Source organism: Pezoporus flaviventris, unplaced genomic scaffold, assembly GCF_033815535.1.
Source record: "Pezoporus flaviventris isolate CSIRO_AGI_PZ_B2104156 unplaced genomic scaffold, CSIRO_AGI_Pfla_v1 ptg000036l, whole genome shotgun sequence".
Classification (NCBI taxonomy): Eukaryota; Metazoa; Chordata; class Aves; order Psittaciformes; family Psittacidae; genus Pezoporus; species Pezoporus flaviventris.
Window position 1 is genome coordinate 14,757,831 of NW_026892584.1, and position 22,893 is coordinate 14,780,723.

The 22,893-nt window shown below is 47.2% G+C and overlaps 1 protein-coding gene and 1 long non-coding RNA gene across 7 annotated transcripts in view; one reads left to right on the forward strand and one right to left on the reverse strand.

The window, feature by feature from the left end:
• Positions 1 to 2,088: 2,088 nt before the first annotated feature.
• ACTN1 (actinin alpha 1) overlaps positions 2,089 to 22,893 on the forward strand; it is an 89,825-nt gene continuing 69,020 nt past the window's right edge. For all 6 annotated transcript variants that reach the window (XM_061463275.1, XM_061463277.1, XM_061463279.1 and 3 more), the window contains exon 1: positions 2,089 to 2,363. In XM_061463275.1, the coding sequence (XP_061319259.1) occupies positions 2,259 to 2,363 (105 nt within the window). In that variant the 5' untranslated portion in view covers positions 2,089 to 2,258. The remainder of the gene's footprint in view (positions 2,364 to 22,893) is intronic.
• Positions 15,400 to 17,508, reverse strand: LOC133274277 (uncharacterized). Its single transcript, XR_009745089.1, has 2 exons — positions 17,397 to 17,508; positions 15,400 to 15,613 (listed from the first exon to the last, which is right to left on the reverse strand). It is a non-coding gene; the product is annotated as an uncharacterized LOC133274277 (long non-coding RNA).

Here is a 22,893-nt window from a genome sequence, read left to right on the forward strand (position 1 = left end):
TTTCAATAGTGGGTTCTCAAAGTACAAGACTGGGGAAGCAGCAGAACCCCCTGCCTTAAAATACAAAGCTCAGGACAGGGAATGTGTTTAATTCCTTCCTCCCTCTTTCCCCAGATCTTGCCAATTCTTTTATTCTTCTAGATTCCTCCAGCTGGAAGTGCCTTGATAAATAAGAAAAACAGGAAGATAATAAAATTTTTAGATACATTTGTTGTCTCTAAGCTGTTACATGATCAGGCTGTAGCTGTTCGTTCATAATTTCTGTAACTGGGTGTTCATCAACTGATTGTAAGAAATTGGCTGTTTCTCTTCAAACCCTAATGATTTACATATTTCCTTAATGTAAAGTCCTCCACTCTCCTTCTCAAAAAGCACCATCATCCACCCCTCTCTGCAGTGCAGAACAGCGAGGGAAGTTTCTTTCAAGTCCATTACCACCTCTCCAGAGTGACAGGACTATTTTACATTCCCCAGCACTTCATCATGGATGGCATCCAGGAGTATTTCCAGGGTGCCCGGTAGTCCTGGATTCCTTGCTTCTGGCTGCCCTGAGCTGGGATGCCCTGAGTGGCCTGGTTTCCCAGATGCTCTCAAAATGGAGACATCTTGCATCACTTTTGAAAATCATGGCTATTACCGTACTTGCATATCTAAATAATATTTCTACCCCAAGTGATGCATGATAGGGTAAATACAAGTCTCTGAAAGGTGCAGAACAACTCTGACAGTTGTATTTGTGTTTATGATGTCTCAAAGTGTACACAAGGAGCATCATATGACACATGAAGACAGTACCATACAGAGCATCTGCCCATTATGGCCTGCGCAGTTATTTATGACATGAAGTGAAAGAATATGTCCAATTTCACCTCCAGTGTTTGTATCAAGCAGGAAACGAACTTCCCTCTTTTGGAAGAGGAGCTCACTGGTGTAGTTTGGGTCTAAATCCTGCGTAATGCTGAGCATTTCTGCTCAACTTAACCTGATGCTGTGCATCACTCTTCCCGTTGATTCTCAGCACCTCTCTTTCCCACATTCATGGGCCACAAACTCTGTTTCCTCTGAATCTGGATGAACTGGGACATGAGCTCACTCTGCCCTGGATGGTATTGTGGAGAGGCATTTCTTTGGGCTTCCTCTCACTTTTGTGACTGATACAATCCTTCTTGTCTGCGAGACTACAGGGGTAAACTAATAATGCCACTGTATTTTTTTCAATCCCTTCACTCAGTTTAACTGACAGAAACCCATGTGAAACAATTGTGCATCCGTACAGTCCTTCACGGTTTGTCTCTCTCCTGGGAAGCCACTAGATGAGCCAACTGCACTGTCGTTTGGCGTTCTCTTGTTAAACAGGGTCTCCGTGGGCAGAAAGCGCAGGCATGCCTGGCAGGCCTGGCGCAGGGAGAGTCTCATTGGGTGCACGGCTGTTGGCTGCAGGTGTGAAGTCTCTGCCGGCAGTGCTGGCAATCCTAACCTTGACCCAGTTACCTGTCAAGAACAAGAGAAAATAAGTTCATTTTTGGCACCCTAGGTGCGAACACACCCGTATGACCCCACGAGCAAGCTGTCTTCCGAGTGGGGTGGCTGCAGGACGGGAAGGGTGTGGCCGAGAGGACGGGCCACCAGCTGTGCCACGTGAAAACATCCTCACAGGGACACAGTGCTGCCCTGACCCGCTCTGCTCCGCCACCCCCGCGCCTCTCAGCCCCTGAGAGCAGATCTGAGGGGTCCGCTACCTGCCGCCGCGGAGCTTTTGGGACAAAAACGCCCCGAAAGCGTCACTGAGGTTCCCGGCCCATCCCGGGGCCACTGCCCGGCATCACTCAGCATCGGCATCACTCAGCGACGGCCACGGCCGCCGCCGTCGCCGCCGCAGGAGGAGACGTGTGAGGCGGGGCTGGGGGCGGGACGCAGCGGGCGCAGCCCGCCTATCACGAAGGCTGGGTGCCCTGACGGACGTGCTGGATCACCAATGAGCGAGGCGCTATGCCCGGGAGCTGTAGCCTCTGTGGCGGGTGTCCTGCCAATGGGAGGCGCGGGGGCAATACTGCGGGCGGGCGGGCGGGCGGAGGGGTGCGTGTCCCGCCCCCGCCTTGCTGCGCGCGGCTGAGGCTGAGGTGGGAGCGGGCGCTGCCGCCGCCTGCTCGGGCAGAGCGGCCGCGGGGCCGGTCACAGCGGGCAGCCACCGCGGCGGGCGGGACACGGGAGGACGGGGCTGACGGACGGGACAGAGACGGGCCGTAGCATCAGCAGCCATGGATCACTACGACCAGCAGCAGACCAACGACTACATGCAGCCGGAGGAGGATTGGGACCGGGACCTGCTCCTCGACCCGGCCTGGGAGAAGCAGCAGAGGAAGGTGAGAGCGCCGCTCTCCTCTTCCTCACACACACGCACCGCGGGGCCGCCGGAACCCGGCCTCGCCACCCCCACCGGCTGCGGCGGGGCCGGTGCGCTCCTGGCCGAGGCTGGCGCGGCGGGGCGGGTGGGGTGGGCGGGTGATGGCAGGGCGCGGAGGGGAGGGAGGTGCGGCGGCGGATCTCACCGCAGCAACAGATGTACGCCCTGTCACCGGCAGCAGGGCCCGCAGGTGGGCGCGGGTGGAGCGGGGACCCCGGGGGGCAGCGGGGAGCGGTGGCGGGTCCCCCCACCCCCGCGCCCCCTCCGTAGCCCCACCGGCCGCCCGCTGCCCGCGCCCCGGCCCCGCCGTCCTGGCAGCGGGACGGTGACTGGCTTCTCGTTTGAATGGTGTGGTTTAGGGCATGGCTTGCGAGGACTCATGTCCAAAAATGGTAACATTCGGCCCCTTTTTTTTTTTAGCCGAAAGGGTGGCGGTGGGGAGGGGAGCTCAGGAGCAGCGCCAGCCTCGCCGCTCGCTAGTTAGGTATTCTTTTTTCCCTCCCCCTTTAGACCCAAAAGCATCCTGTATTAGATCACTCGGGAATCCTAATCCCCGGAACATTTCCGTTTTAGTCACTTCATCGAGCCACAATAAGGCAGAATTTGAAGCAAACACTCATGCTAACATGGCAGGGGCACCTCGGAGTGTGCGTCTCCCACCGCTTTCCCAGCCAGGCACTTGTTTGTTCCGGGCTCACGTTTTGGATCGTGCCTGGCTCTGCCTGAGCTATGAGCAAGCAGGAGGATCCTCAAAGCTTCCGTGCTAGAGGGGAGGCTGTTGCTTATTTGTGCTTAGATGATACATTACTATATATAATGTAGCCCATGGTGTGGGGCTTCCTGTAAGAAGCTGTGAGCAACTGAGAAGGAGGGCACACCAGTGAGAAGACTCCTCTTCAGCCCATCTCCTTTCCCACCTCCTCTGCTTCCAGATGAAGGGTTTCTAGGTTCTCCTGTTCGCAGCTCTTTGAAATGGTGCTGCTGAGAAGTCTTTGCCTTGGAGTCTGATGCGTTAGTTGAAGGTGGTAGCTATAGAGCCGCTCTCAGCGGTTTACTCTCTTGGAGGGACTTTGGTGGTGAGAGTAGACAGCAGGAGAATTAAAGCACACAAACCAAGGCATTTAATGGAGACGGAGGTGATGGTGTGTGAGCTAACATTTCAACAAAGGAGAAAGGAACGCAGTCTTGGTCTGGGGTGTGAGTGCTGGATGGCTTATCAGAAAACTGGGTTCTACTTCTTTGAGGAGGGAAGTTTTCTCCTCTTCAGAAGATCTGTTTGGCTCAGATCTGTATCTCCAGTTGCACGCCTCTATCTGGCCCATACATCTAGAAACAGCCAGAGGGACTCAGTGAGATGGCCAGTATTGCTCACTGACTGTCAGGGAAAATGATTGTCATGCTGTGGGGGTGCAGGGTGAGGCAAATATTTTATATGTAGTGGGACACTAACTTGGTTGTCAGAAGAAGGAGCTAAACCTTTGGATTAATAAGTAATCTCAAGCACCAAGTTGTGATATGTGCTGTAAAGGGCATATTTTAATATTCTTTTAATATTACCTCCTTCCAGGAGATTTTAATTCCTCTTGGTCCTATCACAAGAGGGGGACAGAGAGCTACTCTGTTAACTTGGGTTACTTGTGCAGAGGAAGGGAGAATCTAAGAGGAAGTTTTAAGGAATTAACATATCTACTTCAAAATAATCAAGCCAATTTCTTTTGATGGTCATCCAGCTGATTTGACGTGCTGGGTGTCTCTCTCCAGCTTGCTGGACAGGATGGCTCTACATAGTTTAAGTGTCCTTTGGTGGTGGGGTCACTTGGTTGTTTCTCTTCCTGCTGATGGACAGCTGAATCTGCTACCTTCTGCAGTGGGTGCAAGCTCATAGTTCTACTGTGATGCACCCCTCTGTTGTCTGTAGGTAGGAAGATCAGGTCTGGGAGAGATGGCTCTTCTCAGTTGAGCCTGTCAGGCTAATGTCCCCCCAGAGGGATCAATGTGAGCAGGCTCTGCAGGTATTGAGGGACAGTCTTGTTCCCCTCCTTGCAGCTGAATGTGTCCAAAAGCCCTGTTGGGGTCTTGGGCTTGCTTCCTTTGGAGGTGGGAAGATAAGTGTATCCACCAACCATAAACTTCACATGTGTGGTGTAGTAAAGCTGTCACCCCTTCTTACCTGTGAAATGAAATCATTGCGATAGTATAAATATTCATTACCGCACACATTAGTTAATAGCCTGCTGAGGTGAACAGGAGAGATTTGTGCCTCTCAAATATTGCTGTAGACTCTCTTCAGGCTTAATCTTTCCTAGTTGACTCACATGTTTTAGGGTTTTCTTCACCTAAGGAACACCTAGAAAATTTCTGACAAAGGAAATCTGTCTGATTTAGTACTAAATCTGACTTAAGTATTACTGAATTATTTCCATTATTATTTATGGCACTGAAGCCAGCCAGAGAGGTTGACTTGAAACTTCCATGCTCAGGCCTGCTCTAGGAGGGGAGACGGCATGTCTAAAGCAGTGGCATGGCCAGTGAATTCACTCAACAAATGTCAGGGCAAGAAGCGGCCATGTCCTGCTGGCTGTTTCCAACCCAGCCCCTCGTGTTGTAGCTCAGTAAGGCCCTGCAGGCTGGCAATAGCTGTGCCTCAGTGCTGTCCTCTGCAGCTTTGTGCAGCTGGGACTAATTGAGGCTTGGGAAGAAACAGTCTGGAGATATTGCTCAAAGATGAATTGAATCCAGCTCCCATTCTCCTGTCTGCATGGGCTCAGCAGAGCTCATGGCAGGCATCAGAAGCAGGAAGATCTGCCGGGTTTTTAGTAGCAGGCTCAACAGACGCACTGTAAAGGTAAGAAGCTTGCTGAGTTTTCGGGGGGTGGTTCAGTTTTCCTACCTGTGCTGAGGCACAGATACACACAGTCTTTGCTGTCTGGCATGGTGCTTGAGATATGATCCCATGAGCTGCTTTGAGGTGGGTAAATAGATGAGCTGCAGAGTGGAAATTCATGTTTGGAGGGTGAAGCTTCTTTAACGTGATACAGAGAAGAGACACTGGTCTCGTGCCTCTTCCCACCTGCCCCTTCCTGGGAAGTTACTGTTTTACAATGCGGGGATAAAGTGACAGTTCCTGGGAGGAAAGTGGCTTTCCATGGGAAGCCTACTTTTTATGTCTATCAAAAGAGATTATAAGAGGTTTTAAAGGACTTGTCATAGCATAGCTATTCATAAGTAGTAAAAAAATAGCGTGCAGAACAAATTCAGCTGCTTCTCACTTGATATAAGCCTGTGCACAGCCTTTTGTGTAGGAGCAGGGGGTCTCTTCTTGAGATTAAAATACTTTCCCTTTTGCACTGCTGAATTCATCTCACTAATTTATTCTAATAGCATTTTTTTTTCCTCTCCCTTCTCTCTTCTGTCTGGAGTCAGGAGAAGAACGCTGAAACCCACTGCAACAGTTTCACCTAGCTTTTCAGATAGTTTGCCATGTAAAAAGCATGTACCTAGGTATTTACTGGCCAAGAGTTTGTCACTTGTGCCCACAAGGACATCTTTTCTTCTGATGACAAATGGCCAGCTGCAGTGTTCAAACTTTTCCTGAGTCACCTGGGGGCTTTTGGTGAAGGAGCTGGATTTGGAGTTGAGGGACTGGGAGGCGGGTCTTGGCATTCAGCACACCTGGCTCATCTTCACAGTTGAGGGGAAGGGAAGGGTGAAAGGGAAAACTTTTTGCCATGGCCTGCTGAGTGTCCCAAGGAGGACAAAAATGATGCTGTGAGGAAGCTGGTGCTGTTTTGGGGTGTAGGTGAGTCCTCAGGCCCTGCCTGCAGCAGGATCTCCTCTTGGCCACTCTAGTTTCACGAGCTGGTTGTTCAAGGTGCACCTCATTTGGGGTCTGTTTTAAAATCTGACCTGAAGCAACTTGTCCCAGCTGGTGAGCTGGGGGAGGTTGTTAAGTGCTGAATTGCTTTCTGACCTGACAGCTGCCATCTTGGCAATGTCGTTAGGAAGCAGTGTTCATTTACAGCGTATAGAAGACAGCCATATACAAATTAAATGCTGTAAGGAATGATAGTAATGTTTTTTATTAAATAAAATAGTAATAATTAAAAAATCAGATCGCTGAACTAAATGTGCCTTGCCTTTATCCAGTGCTGCTCTGCTTCACCAGGTTGGCATTTCTGTGGCAATGTGGCAGTAAGTGATATCGCTGGCTGAGAGAATTTACAGTGCTGCTAAAGCAGTGATAATGCAAACTTTGGGAACACCTTTTCTGCCCTAAACAAGTACTTACAAAGTACAGTTATTCATGAACTTACAGAAATTCCCTGTTAGACATGGGAGTCTCCTGTATCTCCTCTCACCACTCTATGCCATGCCCTGCAAGTGAAGATACGCATAAACACAATGACCTAAAAAGCCATGGGTCTCATGGCTCTGCTGTGTCTGCATACAACAGATCTTGCTGCTCTTGTACGGATTTGAGTTCTGGGGATAAATGGAGCCCAGGTCCCTTATGGAAATGCCCCACCTCCAAGCCTGCTAGTAGCATGCTCAGATCAGGTGTTATGAGTGTGACTAGCATCTCTGACAGTCACGGCTTCCTTTTCTCTTGGATTGAGTGACCTCTTGTCAGACAGAGTCTATTTTGGGAAGGGTATCTAGATTTCCAGAAGGCTGAAGTGAACCCACGCAGAGGTGTGATACCACACCTAATCTGTAGTTTGCTAAAGTTTCTTTCAGTACAATCATAGATTCGGCAATGAGGTAAATGAATGTGTGTTGGTGAATGTATAGCACCATATTGGGTTCCTTTGCTCCCACTGTGCGTGACACTGTGTAGTACTTGACTGGCCGTAGAGGGGGGTAGTCCTTGTGTGTCTTATTTTGCACCAACCAGTGTCAATACAGAAGCAGAATGGTGAAATTCATAAGACTGCTTGCTCAGCTGTTTTTTTTTTTATGGTCAGGCAGGCAATATAGATCACCAGATATCTCTTTATCTTTCAGATCAAGCTTTTGTTGTTTAACATACGTAGCTTATTGCCAGATGCTTGCTCTTCCAAACGTTAAACTCAAAACTTCAGAGCTAGGGCTCTGGAAATAACTGGCTTTGTAAATCAGTTATTTATCCTTGAATTTGGGAGCTGCCTCATACTTTTCTATGATCAGGTTTTGTCAGGAAGTGTGTGCCTTGGGGGTTCTTGGCAAGAACATTATCATTCATTGTAACTTCTTAGTGATGAATGAGGCATGTGCACTTTGCAGTGACATATCCTGCATCCTATTTAAGGGGGGAAACTAAGGAGAAAGCAGGCTTGGGTTAAAAAAGAGACTGCACATTCTTTGGTTTTGGTGGGGCGCTCTGTAACAGATCCCAAGGATCAGCTTGAGAGAAGAACATGATACTGATCAAACCGTATTGAGCTGTTCCTTCTCCTAATCCTCTGGGGGAGGATGAAACACTTCAAAGGCATCCAGCCACAAGCCCAGCGATGTAAAGTGTGTCTGTCTGGGGAATTTCTTGCTGACTGCTTCAGGCAACCAGTTTAAATTCTTGTGCATGTGATTTGGTAATGACATTTTTTTCTGCGCATAAGTGCAAAGGCTGGAGAGGATAACATTGTTTTCCTCCCTGACTGCTTGCAGTGCTCGGTGCTATAGCTTGGGGTGTCTGGCGTGCTACGTAGGGCATCTTTAAGCAGAAGCTGTTTGGAAGCTTCAGTTTTCTTAGCTGTCTGATGAGAACTTGCCCCTTTAGAAGGAAGCACATGCTTTTGTATGAGATGATGTTGTCGGGCTGTGAAATTCAAGTGTAACTGGATAGTAGCTGTGAGAATGTAGGCTGGTAAACCTGTTCAGTAAAAGTGTTCATGAACTCAGGGATCACATTTTTAGAAGCCATGTGTGTTACAGTGAAGATCCAGTGAACAGTACTTGCTCTTCCCAGCACCGACGTGATCACCATGAATGGTAGTAGTATGTTTCCAGCTGCTCTTGCTGTAGGCTCTTCTCATGTGTGCTGTGAGAGCAGTGCAGATCTCATGCATTTTTAACTGGAGGAGGAGCAGGGTTCAGTTGGCCTCCCCAGCCAGGTTGTGACTCTGTGTGCTTTTGTGTGCTGTCTCAATTAAGCTTTCAAGCAGCAGTGACAGAGGTGGTGAAAACTTCCACGGATGTGCTGGGAGGGACTGAGAGCATTTCCAGGTGCCTGTGGATTATCACTGTTGTGCCTGATGCTCAGGTTGTTCTCTTGGGTGCACTTATGCTAGCACATGGCTGTGCTTTTTCTACAATGAGGTGCAGAACCAGTCACTGTAGAAAAGATGCTGGAGAAGCTGTCTGGGGAAATGTCCTGAAGCTGCTAAAATATGACACATACAGTGGACTGGTCTCACCTTAGTGTGTTGTGTCTGCCCCAGGGGCTTGATGGATGTATTGTGGTGATTTTGTACAGTCTAAGCAATAATATTTGAGGAGGATGGGGGATACATAAGAACCTGAAACTGTTTTCTTGACACTTGTGGCTATTGGAAGCATGGTTACCATACGGAATGTTCTTACCGTGACTTCTACAAATCTTGTATAGCTGTGTAAAACCCTCTCATTCCCTCAAAGCCATAGGCGAACTCTGTGTGTAGGGGGAAAAACATGTGAAGCATGCTTGGCAACTTAGGTGGGAGAAACATGCTATTAGCAGGGAAGGCAGAGTCCCAACTTCGTCATAGAGGCATAAGATTTACTCTGACCCTGGGACACTGGGGCTGAAGCATGTTACACAGAGCTTGGATCTGTTGGGATGAGTTGGTGTAGAGTGGTGAGATAGGCGTGTCAGCAACAGGACCTGCTGTCTGGTGCCAGTCGTAGAATCATGGAATAGTTAGGGTTGGAAAGGACCTTTAGTTCCACGCCTTCCTGCCCTTCCCCCGCCTCTGTTTTATTGAGCTAGCCACCACTTCACTTTGACTCTGGCATGTGAAACTGATGTACAGGTCTTCAATAGAGTCACCGAGATCCCTGAGACTGAACTGGGGACTTCTTGGGCAAACCCTAAAGACACCTAAGTGAGAAAAAACAGTAGCATTAATAAGATTAACCAGAAAAGCTTGCTTCCTGTTCCCCTCCCAGTGTTGCATTCCCTGCCCTCATTTCCCCCACTGCATGAGAGCAGAAGTTGGTCATAGGATGTTTGTGGTGTGGCCTGGGGCCAGTTTAACCTCTTGGCTCCCTATTAGGTAGTAAGACAGAACCGCTTTTTTTTCCTCATGTGGATTTCCTGTCGTTGTGTCTTTCTCATTTAGCTGGCAATGTGTGTATCTTATTTGGTAAGGGCTGGGTCAGGCTTTTGCAAGCCAACCCTTGTACCAGTACCGCAGCTGGCTCACTTTAGACTTTTGCTTGCAGTTGTCCTTTCTTGTCCTTCCAAGTTCGTTGCTGCTTTGGAGCATTACAACATGAACAAGGTCTCTGCAGAGACCTTCTCCATGCTCAGTGCACTGAAACAGCTCCCATTGCCAGGGCTGGGGTGTGCATGAATAAGTAGGGGCTTTTGGAGTCTCATCCAGATTGAATCTTTGATTTGTCATTCCACTTATGTAGACCAAAAGTCTCCTGGAAATGTACTTGTCCCTGTGGTGTGGGAAAAGGCAGCAAAACTGTCCTTTCCATTGTATTGGAGCCAAGATGGAAGTGCTGGCAGGTGAAAAGGCTGTCTTGGCTATTAACACTCACAACAGCAGACACCACTTATATGATTCTCCATATATCACCTGTCTGTGATAGATTGGAGTGGTTTCAAGTAGGTCTGAATACCATCAATCCAGGCTTCTGGGCAATCTTGCAGAAACACACCAGTGGGGATAGCTGATAGGAGGCTGAAGGGCAGACTTCTTAAGCAACTTTTTCCACTTCTGCTTAGATGGCTTATGTGGTCACGGGAAGGCATGGGTGACTTGATGCATCAGCTGGTTGCTTCTTTAGCAGTCTGCTTGACTTTGCAGTGACCATGCATTACTGTGGTGTAGGGTCTGCCCTTCAGGATAGGACAGGTGGGCTCTGCTCCTATGTCTTAACGTGTGCTCCTCGTTTGCAGAATAACTCTTGTGACATTTTGTGTCTCTGTGCCACACAGCGCAGTGTGGATGGGCAGCCTGCTTGCTCTGCCCCTTCTGTGAGCAGGGTGCAGGAGGCTGGAGAGGTTTCATGCAGAATAATCAGTTCTTCCTTTCATTAGTCTGAGGACAGCTCTCCCATAATACATAGGCTCTGAACCAAGGCCAGTTGGCAGCAGAGGAAGGACTTGTGCTTTCCATAGCCTTTGCATCAGGCAGCCAGGGCACTTGTAACTCCTTGCTGCAGCATATGATGCTAAGCACATGGACTTCACTGCTGCTGTAAATGGAAGTTGTGCTGTTACATCTTTGCTCCAGGAGCTAGCCCATAAAGGCTTCTCAGAGATGAGGGAGAGCAAGAGAACCATGTATGGTCTCTGTATCCCAGCTGAGTGCTCTTTTCTTCATCATGGAAAGTGATGTGTGCATCCCAGAAACCTGTTTCCTGGCCAGATTCCTTGGGTCTATGGCAGCTGAGTTTCTCTTGCCACCCAATGTACTTACCTGTGATCCCCTCAGTTTATTTAAATCCTGTCCTTCAGAAGATGAGTTAGTTCTGCTCTTAGATGTATTATCCACAAGAAAATGTTATAATTTGGTTCCACAGGTGAAGAAAAAAAAAAACAAAAAGGAGCAAGCTCTAAACTGCTAAACAGTATCAAAGAAAGGACACTTCCTTTAGAGCTGTTTAGACCGTGTCTATGCCAGGGCTTATCACAACAGAAAATACTTAATTTCCTAAGGAAAACTTTGCAGTCAAAAGCAGTTCCAGCTTTTAAACATATTTATGCTTCCAGGTGAGTTTCTTACATGTTTCTTCTGGTTTGGGAGATGTGGAGATCTCCCACCGATGTGGGAGGGGAGGGCAGTAGCTTTGGTGCAAGGGCGTGGTGGGAAGAGGAGCATGGGGCTACCTTTGTTCAAGCCTCTGTCTTCCCTGTAGCTGTGCTCCCGGTGCTGCTGTGTGGGAGGAGCACATCCAGAGGAAGCGAAGCGTTTATCTTGACCGCACCTGACTCCACACACAAAGCAAGTCCTTGCGCTTAGTCAGCGCTTGCTCATCGAGCACCTTTTGGCAGTGGCACTTGCAGGCGGCTGTGCTGTGCAGAGGAGGTTGGTAGGGGTGGTACGTCCATGAACACAGCCATTTCAAAACGGCTAACGCGTGGAAACTTGCTGTTTCCCGAGGGTTTTGTTGGGCCGTTGGGGAACTCTGGCCAGGGATGAGGCTATTTCCAGCTGTGGTGAGCCAAGTGTGAACTCACTCTGGGCAAGGTGCCCAGCTCCATGGTTCTCTCTTGCCAGAAATCCTCACCCTCCAGCCAGCGATACCAAACTCAGTTTCTGCCAGCTGTCATCTGAAGTCCTCTGAAAGGAGAGGGGAACAAGGAAGCCAAGCACAGCAAGATACTGCTGAGGAGGGGGTGAAACTCATTGAAGAGTTTGTGCAGGAGACACAATGGATGTCACCACCAAGGTGTGGTGGTTGTGGGTGGTGGGGTGCAAGGGGTTGGCCTTCCTTAGTTGGGCAGAGCTACCAACCCACAAGGGTGTACTGCTGGCAGTGCCATCAGGATTGTCATCAGAGAATGAGTGTTGTTCCCTTCATAGTGTGTTTCAACACACTAGATTTCTTCTGTAAAGTAGGATAGTCTTTTCTTCTTTTGTGGAAGCTGCTGTGGGGCAGAAGATGCCCATCAAGGGGGAGGCTGTGCCTCTGGGACCTATTGCCATCCAGAAAAGGCATGGCCACCTTCCATAGCTGGCAGTGCTTCTTGTTGCTGTCTTTAGTGCATTGGGATAAGACTTTTTGCAGGGATCCATTGGTCCACCTGCTTTTCTGCAAGGTGGTCAGTCAGATGCAGAGGAAGGGTAAGACGTGTGAGAATCCAGGACTCTCCCTGCATGTTCCTTGTATGGACTTTTGGCAAATGGAAGGACTAACGGATTAGAGCCTGATACTGTGGTCCTTCCAGTGCTGGCACCAATTGGCAATGAAAAGAAACTTCGAACTTTCTGGTGGCCACCTTTGGCTCCTAATACTGTCTGTGGGTGTTTGCATTTGGTGGTTTGGTTGGAGCTAGCTGTTAAAATGTTTGTAAAACTCTCGTAGTTACATCTCCTTGCATGCTGAAACAAAGTCTCACAGCATCATACTCTGTAGGTACATTAGCGTGCACACACCCGGCTGCAGCATGTCTTCTGAGTCCAGTCAGGCGGAGGTGTTGGAGCTGACGGAGCCGGCGTGTGAACACGGGATCTTCTGTTCCTGCAACCACACCTCCTCCAACACTGATTTTAGTGTGCCAGCATATCATTTAGTGACACATTACACTGCTGCTTGCAGCCTGTTGCAAACAGTCTGACCCAGCCAGCTATTGACAGCCTCCTGCAGCGTGGACTGCTGAAAGCTGTTTCCATCCTAGACCCAAAGGAGTATTTCCCACCCCCTCCTGTGATGTCTTGTTTCTTTAAAGCTGTTAACTGGCCATAATCCAATCATTACTACTGTAATTAGTGAACTGCATACAGTAACTGAAACACTTGAAGCATAATGTCCTCTGTGTTTGCAGAGCTTGGAACAACTTTTGCTTGCAGTCCTGTGAGAGTTAATTACTGCTGATGACCTAGGGGTGGGTATAGGGGATACAGGGCAAGGCTGGCACAGGCCACTCTGTCTGTCATGCCAAGCCCTGGCTGGTGCTACTTGGCCCTCCCACAGCCCAGAGAAGCTCAGAAGCCCATGGAGGTGATCTTGTGTGCCCAGATTATGGTGATCTGCTGCCCCTTTGTCAGAAAGAAGCCTTCTCTTTGCAAGCTGTCCTCAGAAGACACCAGTGTTGGGTGGAACTTGCAGGGCAGCTGGTGGTATGAAGTAATGATGTAGTAGCACTTGACATCTGTTTTATTACATGTCTCCTTTTGCTGTCAGAGTACCCTCTTGTCACTATGCACAATGTCTGTGCTGTCCTCCCACCTGCCAAATTACTAACTTTGCAGTCAAGGCCAAGAGACTTCAGCTCCAGATTAATTCTGCAGGCCTAGGGGTTTCCAAGCAGACACATCCCTCTGCTGCATTCTTCAGCCACTTCTTTTGGGTGCAAATGAGACCGCTTTCCTGACAGGAGGGCAGTACCAACGTGCTTTTCTTCAGCCATTGTTCTGATTCCTCATTTTTACCTCCCAATATGGAGCTTGTTGTAACTCAGGCTCTTCTTTCTTGAGGAGGAAGAGAACAGTGGTGAGGAGCAAAATATGAACACATTTAAAGTGGATAGATGTGTGCTGTCAGCCTTTGCCCCTGCTGTCTGTAAAGTTACCTTATTGCCCCAGAAATCTATTGCTATCGCTGATTTGCATGAAAGATTGAAAATGTACTTGTTGCCATGTAGGTCAGAGTGGTCAGTAAGGTGAAGAAGTCCTAGAGTTCCAGTGGCTAGAGATAGATGTGGTGGGCCTTGTGACATGCCAAGTTCTTTTCTTGCTGTCCTGAGCAGAGTCTGCCTGTTTCCGTGTACTCTGTCCTAGCAGCTATTTGCATCTTCCTGCAGTCTCTTACTGTGCTCACATCCTGCAGGGTATCTGGGGAAAGGGACAGTCTTTCTGGCCTGTGTTTGTATACTGCCCTGCCCCACGGAACTCTGATCTGTGAGCATGGTTCCCAGGTGCTGTAAAGCCACAAGCACTGAATAGATGGTAGCATAAAAAGTTGTATCTAAAACTGATTATTTTAAGACAAGTTGTGCTAATTATAGCACGTAAAAGTTGCTTCCCTTTAGTAATTTCAATCCACTTGACTCAATGAAATTGTTTTCAATTCTGTATTCAACACTAGTACCATGCATTTGACTTGCTGTTGGTTTCAGGTGATGGCACAGCCGCTGTTGGCTCACCCTGCTTGAGTGCTTCCCTGTCCTCAGGATGAGATCTAGTAATAGACCACTTCAGAGTGATGCTTCTGTATTTCTGGCATCTTTAGCTTCAGATGTCTGCTTTCAGACTTCTTGCTACAAACTTGAGGGTATAGATGACCCTTTCTCCACACCCTTCCAACTCTGTCAGTGTAATACAGCAGTATTAGGTAGTAAGTTTCTGATGTGGGTGTAAACAAAGGGAATAAAATCATGAGCATACTATTTTTTGTTAAATTTTGCTTTGAGTTTAAAATCTCCCATGCTGCCCCTTGTTATCTTTTTCTGCTTACAGTTTCCTATCTGAAATTCTCCTTCCTCCTCTTCTCATCTTCCTTTCCTTGCCTCAACTTCATTAACAGGAACTGGGAAGGAAAATCTGAGTTCCCATCTTACTCTGCCATTGGGTTCAGTGATTTTATATGCTTTGAAGATTGCTGTTTTGCTTAGGTGAATTGCTGGCTTTCATGGTCTGATACATCAATAAAATGATGTGGTGCTGGAAAGTATGGTGCTTTTGAAACTTTTTGTTAGTAAGTTTTTAATAATTATCTTTAATCTCTTTTGTGTAGACACTGCTTTGGTGGTGTTACTTGCACCAGAACAAAAGCCACTCTTCCAATCTTAGTGGAAGAGAATGAAAATATTAGGTAAACATGCCTATTTCTATCTAACTGGGGCTTAATTTACCCTCCATTTGCTACTTGCTTTGCCTTCTCAAGAGGATATGAGTAGGTAAAATATTTTTACATATGTATACTGTGGGATAGCGCACTCCAGAGCTCTTGACGTAGTTTGCATAGCACTTAGCTGCTTTTTGAGTAGTGAACTTCGGTACTTCTGCAGCTGTACTGAAGGAGTGAATAAATGTATTGTTTAATTGTAGTCTGTAAAGTGTATTCTAGACAGTTTGCCAGAGGGTGACATAAAGTATATCCAAACTGGCAGTCCCTAATTATTCCAAAGACCTGCCAAAATCTTGGGGTTTGCACCTAATTTATTTAACTTTTGCTTATGCAAGTGTTGAGTGTTCTCTCTTCATCCCTTTACTTGGGGCAAGACTCATTCCAGATGCAGTTTCACAATCTTCAGTCCAGTTTGACTGTGCTTATCTGACACTTGTTCTCAGCTGGATGCGCCCATGGTCAGCAAAGTGAGTTTTCAACCAGACAGCAGAGTTGATCCTGCTGATCCTAAGGTTAAGAGAAGAAGGGAGTGACAGAGTGAGAGAAGTTGAAGGGTGAGTGTAGAGTGGGACTGCCCACTTTAACGGCAGCTTGTCAATTAAGTGGTCAACACCAGCTGTTAAACCAGCCCCTCAGCAATATGGTTTTTGGAGCTACAGCAAATGCATATGGGATATGGCTCTGGCAGCCAAAAGGAGCTTGAGGTTTGTGCTGTTTTCCAGGCTTCTGAATACCTTTTATTCGGTTGGAAAGCAAAGCAATGCTTTCTCACTTTCTTGTAAGTCCTGCCCAAATTCCTTGAATTTTTGCAGCTTGGACCAGGTGATAGTTCTAGTCTGCATGTGAAAAGAATAAACTGTCCGCCAACTCTCCATAGGTAGGAATGCAGCTCAAAACCACCTCTAGCCATGCAAGACATTTGAGATTATGGGGGAAGGGATTTGGAGTGGGAGAATGGAAACCTGCCTGCCGCAAGTAAGTAATGTTGAAAGCAGAAAGACTATGTTTATGGCTTGATAAAGAGGGCTGCGCTAGCAGTAGCTGCCTGAGAAGTAAGTATTCTCAGTGGCTCCTTCCCTCCCTTGCAAGGCACAGCCTCTGTATTGCTCCAACATAACTGCTTGTGGACATGAACTGTGAGCTATGTGAAAGAACTGAATCGGTGTTAAAATTAATGTACCAAAACGGTAGAAGAGTTGAACATAGATAGCTCCCCACAGTGAGGGAGCAGCAAGAGAATGTGAAAGAGCTGGAGAGAGCCTAAGTTAAAAAAAAATATATATCTGAACTGTTTTTGCAGTGGAAGTAAAGATAGGTGGATCTGTGTTCTGAACATTGCATTGCCTGGTTCCCCAGGCGCTGGCCCTGGGCTGGGATTTGGCATCTGTCTCATTTTCAAGTCCAATGCAGTCTCCCGCCTTTTGGAAGTGAGTGCTTAATAGCCAGTCAAAAAACTGCTGTGCAGCAGCTGCTGAGCTGGGAAGGAAGCTGCTTCTGTTGCCTATGCAGGAACATTAGCCTCCTCCTCTTAGGCCCTGCAGAGATTGCCAGAGTTTAGGGCAGTTCACACGAGCCCAGTTACTGAAGCTTTGAGGAAACAAAGCTGCTCAGTAAGCGCAGTCTTTATCCCTCCAAGTCTGAAAGATCAAAACCCGAGGACTTTGCCATGCTGCTTTGCAGAATACCAGACTTCTTCCATGAACAGGTACCAGTAGTCTGATCCCCATCTTTAAAGAGCAGCAAGGCTGCTGTAGGGAGTTTGGGGAGCAAAAGGCTGTGCTGTGGGTTGCCCCTTCACGCCTGGGAGCTGGTGCTTCCCTGTTGGGATAATGCAGTAGGACTGGCTCCTGCTACAGTGAGCTGAGCAGGAATCCCCTGTCAGCAGGGGAATGCTCTGCTGCAGTGGTTCCACTGATGGGTGCCTGGCTCTTTATTCCCTGACAATGCATAGTGCTCTGGTCTGCTTTTGCTGCCTGGTCACTGTTGATACGGACCGTGTTGGCTCTGCCAACTGTTGCTCAAGTGTACTTCAAAGTCTACAGCATGAACGTATCAGGGCTCTGTGCCGAGTCTTCTTGGGTAGAGCTCAGCCTACAGCAGTCCTAAATAGAGAGAAACCACACAGAGCTGGGGACAGGCTCTAAATTATCAGGGTTGGGTTCTTAAGCATCAGGAAGTCAGGAGGAAAAAAAGTCCTAGAGAGTAGCCTGCTAAGTAATGCAAGAGGCTTAGTTGTTTTGGCAACTGAGGAGGGAAGAAATAAATTCTAATTCACTTAACAATACCTTACCTGCGTGCAGAAATGGGTTGGCTGGCTTATGGCATGGGAGGCTCTCTAACGTGGAAATGACTAACTTCCTCTGGCAGTTGCCAGTGCAGTGCATAGGATGTAGGAGGCAGGACGTGTGGAGGTACTAGGCCACTAATAAGTGTAGCTAGACTTGCTAAGTAGCAGGCTGAACTTAACGCTGTGGAAAATCCACTTTTGGAGTTGGATTGCCGGATTTGTGCAGGAAGAAAACATTTCCCTTACAAGCACAATACTCTGTGGCCATCTGATGGCATAAGAGGAAGGAAGAGTTCTGCAAAGGTTAGATCCTACGTGCCTTGATGATAGGATATGTAATCCCATGGGAGGGAAGAGGATCCCATGGGAAAGAGGGGCTGAAATTCCTCTTCCCAAGCTGTGGTGGGTATTGGTGCAGGGTTGTGTGGTCATAATTGCACAACACTTGTGGCAGCAGTTGGAGTGGGAGCACAGCATGTGATGCCCTGTGCTAGATGCTTGTGCAGCAGCCGCGGTGTCTCTGGGTAATGGCCAATACCTACTGTAGTTTGTAATAATCGCGTGATTGCTTGCTGAGGAAAGGGTTGGGACAACTGTGCCCTTGCTCTTCAAGGCCATCCGCTGGTTATTCAGTGTGTTGGGAGTGGGATTATTTCTTCCTGGCCCACAGACGAGATTAGCTTGAGCCTCCCACTGTGGGATCTTAATTACCCATACCCTTTTCTCTGTGAAGCTGCACGTAGACCGGTTGTGTTGCTGGATGCGGCTGTCACTGGTGCCCAGGCATATGCTTGAGTCAGAGTAGAGTAGATCACTGAATAAAGCAGACTTCCAGGGGACTGGTTATGGTGGAAATCACATTCATCCTTCTTCAAACTTCTATTGTGTGGTCATGGTTTTCCAGAGGAAGACAGCAGCAAGCTGAAGACAAAAGGCCAGTCAGCCTGTGTAGACACTCTTTTGCTGTTCCCATTGCAACTTTGTGCTGATATCCGACTGCCAGCAGGAAGAGGGTTAAGCACGCATATCACATGGCACAGTTCTGTTTACTTCTCATAATCGTGGCTGGCATCCAAATCCGGAAGAAGATTAGTACTTAACTGGAGACCCTGAAACAATGTGTTTCATGTTGGTACTCCTGTAAAGCTATGCAGTCTGCCATAAGCTCACTAGCAGAGACCTGCTCATCCCAGCAGCCCTTGGGGAGCTGTTAGGAGAACGTAAAATGCACCGTTTTAGGAACAAAGACTGGATTCAGCTGAACTACATTTATTATTGGTCTAAGTTTGAAGCCAGGGAAGTTTTGTCAGGAATTAATTTATTTCATAATAACTTGATCCCTACCAAAGTAGATCCTGTCTGAATGCTGGTTTGAGATTAGTGCATGAAGCTGTTCAGGCTCAATAGTAACCAGTCTAGAAAGTGGGACTGTGCCCCTTGGCATGAGGGTGTGGATGGGTGTCACTCAGCAATCTGTCTGGTACTGAATACAAGCAGTTGTGGTGCTAGAGAGCCAAGTATAGTATTAAAATTAGATTTTGAGGTGTGGTTTTGTAATTTTGCAGCATGGTATATAGCTTACCATTGCTATCAGCATGGGCATAACTGTAGCAAACTTCCAAGGGGCCCAAAGGCGGGGTGTGATTTACCTTCCTTCCACTTATCCTGCACAAGGCAGATTCCTCTGTTTTTTCTCTAACAAACTCATTTCTGCCCACATATACACATAGACACCATGGGGCTTTTTCACTTCAGTACAGTACCAGTGCGTTTGTGAAGACCTGCCTTGTCCTCTTTAGAGCTTCAGCATGTGGCAGCAACCTGCATTGCTCCCAATTTCCAAAGCAGTTTCTGAAGACTCCTATTATCTCTTAGGAATTGCAGAAGTCTGTTTTCCCCCATGCTTCCAAAGATCTTTTTTTTCCATCACTACATGTTTTTCATCTGTCTTACCTGGAAATTCTGATCATCCATGGATAAAGTTTACATGAATTAGTGGAAGAGAAAGGATGGAGAGGTGCAATCTCCCCTCCTCCCCCCTCCCCTTCCTGTGATGAAGCAAAAGCTAATGGAAAAAGAACTTCTCTTGACCCATCCTGGTTTTTATTGGGGTCTATTTGCTTAGGAAGCTCTTGGTCTGAAGGGGAATAGGACAAGCATAAGCTTGAAATAAGCTTGTCCATCTGTCTTGTTACTAAGGTGAGAAGGACCCTCCTTTTTTCTCAATGAAGTTGACTTTTGTTTACTCTTTCATACTTAAGCAGGAAAGGAGATGAGTTCCTGCTTTCTATTCTGTTGAATGCTATCTGTGACTGTAAACCTATGTTAGTTCCTTAGCCACACATATTAAATATATTGCAGTTTGACTCTGTCTTGAATTAGCCTTTTTATATTGGTCTTGCACTAAACAGGGTTGTTATAAGAAAAATGGAAAGCTACTTGAACTTCCAGAAATTACCCCAGGTTCCTTTAGTTAGAAGACTTGTGGTAGATGTCTTAAGGTGCTAGCAAGGTATTGGTTTCAGTAAGTACTGACAGATCTTGCATGGATATTGCTGGAATGAAGCTTTGGGGACTTCTGAAACAAGTGGCAATAGATATATTCCTTGTCTGTTTTGTACTGGGATAATTTGCCTTCTGCGCAGTAACCAACATTATCTGTCATCTGAGTGCACCTTGCCTACTGAAACAAGTGGTAATAAATGTTCCCTGGCTGTTTCTGGCAGGGGTAATTTGACTTTTATGTGGTAACTAACACTGCTATCTGTCATCTGCATGCACCTTGCCTCACTTAGATCATTCCTTAGTAGAGAAAATGGATGACAAACATCATGGCAATGAGGACTTGTAGACTGCATGCAAACTGCATGCCCTGCTGTTTGGGTTTGTGTTTCTTGTCAGTGACGGGGCTTTGGGGTTGGGCTTTATGTTTGTTTGGGTTTCGGGTTGGTTTTGTTTTTTTTTTTCCCCCTAAGGTATTACGATGCAGGAGCTGGAATCTGCTAATTTTATTATTCCTATTGTACCCATAATGCATATATTGCAGTAGAAATGATTCAGGCATTCCTTAGGTAAAGAGTAAAATACCCTGAGATCAGAGATCTGAAAGAAAACACAACCCAGGGTACGTCAAAGCATGAACTCAACAGCCATGCATGCTACTGTTGTAACCACTAGGAACCACTTACCTGTTGTGATAAGTTGAATTGCAAATGTTTTGCTTAGCAACTGTTGTGAAGGAAAATTGTCAGGCAACACCAAATTGGGAATGGTGAGTATGGAGGGCATTGCTTAAGAGATGAGCTGTACTCTGATGTATTATCTGTGACTAAATGATTTGGCATTTTCTTACACAAACATGTAAGAATAGGAGCATTTATGAATATGCATTAGCACAAGTTCAATCTATTTCCCTAGGTTCACAAATGCTCTTGCTGGGTTTCTGTGTGTAGCAGTATCTCTAGGCAGCTTTCCAGGGCAAGGCAGGAGGGTCAAAGAGGTTGATGTGGTAGCAGCTTCTACAGCTAGTCCTTGAACAACCATGGTAACTCAAGAATAGTGGTTGGTTTATTCATTCTTCATCATGAAGCTAGTCCCTTGCCCATAAAATGAATCATGTACCTGAGAGGACTGTGACTGGTGCTGTGTTTGAGATTTCCCTCCTGTGAAACTGTGCCAAGGTTAAGTGTGGTGTAAGCACAGGTGTGAATGAGGTACTGGTGTGTCTGCTCTTAAGTACATAGGCAGAAAGGGCAAAATGATGAGTGACACTCTATGAAGAGGGCTAATTCAGTGGGTTTTGGGCCTAAAGTCTGAAATAAGAAGTTGATATAAATTAAATGACTGCTTTAAGCACTTACGTTAGGCAGTGTCAGCTTCCACACATCTCCCACCCTTGCTACTGTAACCTTAACAAAGGACTGTTGTAGGATAGGCATGCGACTAGCAAGTGGGTATCAGAATACAAATACTGTCAAGGTAAGAGCACTTTCATTAGGTGTTACTTATTCATGGGAGAAATAATTAAATGCAAAAGAAACCTACCTTGAACTGGTACATGAGATGTACCTCAGAATGTGCGGGAGCCTTTCTCTTGGGTTATCTGTAAGAGGGTGCTTGACTCATGTCTTAAGCACTTCTTTTTAGTTGATTATTAAATTCTGTGGAAAAAAAAGATTATTAGAAAGTAAGGGTCAGGGTACAGCTTAGTAGTGATATGCCCAGGCTACTTGCCCAGTCTTGGAGTGAAGATTTTGGTTTTCCCTGTATCCCACCACTGCAGTGAGAGTTTACAGTGCTTGCATTGCTCTTCCACACCAGGGCTTATCTGGAACTAGGGAACTGTCTCCTAATTACAACCTTTTTTCCTTGTCTGTCCCAAATACATAGCATGTGGCAGGTGGGAATCAGTGTTTTGCTAGGATGACAGTGTAGCTCAGGTGGAAGCTCTCCGAGACGAGAGCCTCCGTGTTTGAACCAGAAGGGCCTGGCAGGAAAGCCTTTTCAGAAAGGTGTTACCTCTTTCTGAAACTGTCTTCCACCTGAGTCTGAGACATTTCTGCAAGTCTTGTCGCTTGCAGTGGAAGAACAAGGGAGGACATCCCTATCCCTCACTGCGGTGGGTTGCAGAAGCTCTGGTACGAGCACTGGTATCACTTGCTGTGCTTTGGACTTGCAGTTCTGTCATTCTGGCTGCCCTATATGGGTGTTGTGTTGTTCTTTAGCAGGAATCCTCTTTGTTATATGCCACATTAGCTCCCACAGAAAGGTAAAATCCCTACTACTTCATCCTCCCCTCAACTGAAATGACTTGTGTAAATCACTAGCCTTTCCCTAGGCAGAGACCTCATTTTGTCCTTCATGTCAGGAGCTTCTCCAGCCTCCTTCTTCTGCTGAACCTATGGTGTTTCAGGCATGCCTGTAAAGAGGTGCATGTACAGATGTAGTGTTCTAGCTGTTGTACTCAATCCCTTCTGCTTTTCTTTTATAGCTGTGCTGATGAAAAAGGCCCTGGGGGATTCTCCACAGCTGCTGCAGAAGGCAGGTGCTGCTGGCAGATACTGGGGAAGCCTGTGCTGTTTTTACTGACTTGTTCTTCCTTGCAATAAATAGAGAAAAACTATTAAAAAAAAAAAAAAAGAAATGCTCTTTATATTCACCTGGTTTTCCAAAGGCTACACCGTTAGTGGAAAATAAATGGTGTCTCCTCTCTTTCTTTCAGCTCTGGTCTCTGTGCTTGCCTGTTAGCCCAGCACAGGGTGCCCTTCTCAAGGGGGGTGTCCGTCTTGGTCCCACTGCCCCAGTGGGGCAGTGCTGGGTGTTGGTCTGTTTGGAAGCTGGGGGGATGGCTGTGTTGCTGCCTTACCTGTCAATGAGAGGGCACTCTGCCTGGCTAGCAAGCCAGTCATGCCTGCACCCTGTGAATATATGGGCTTCCTCAGTGCAGCTTTGTCTCTGTCCACCGAGCCAGGAAACATGGCAGGTATATCTGCTAATACAA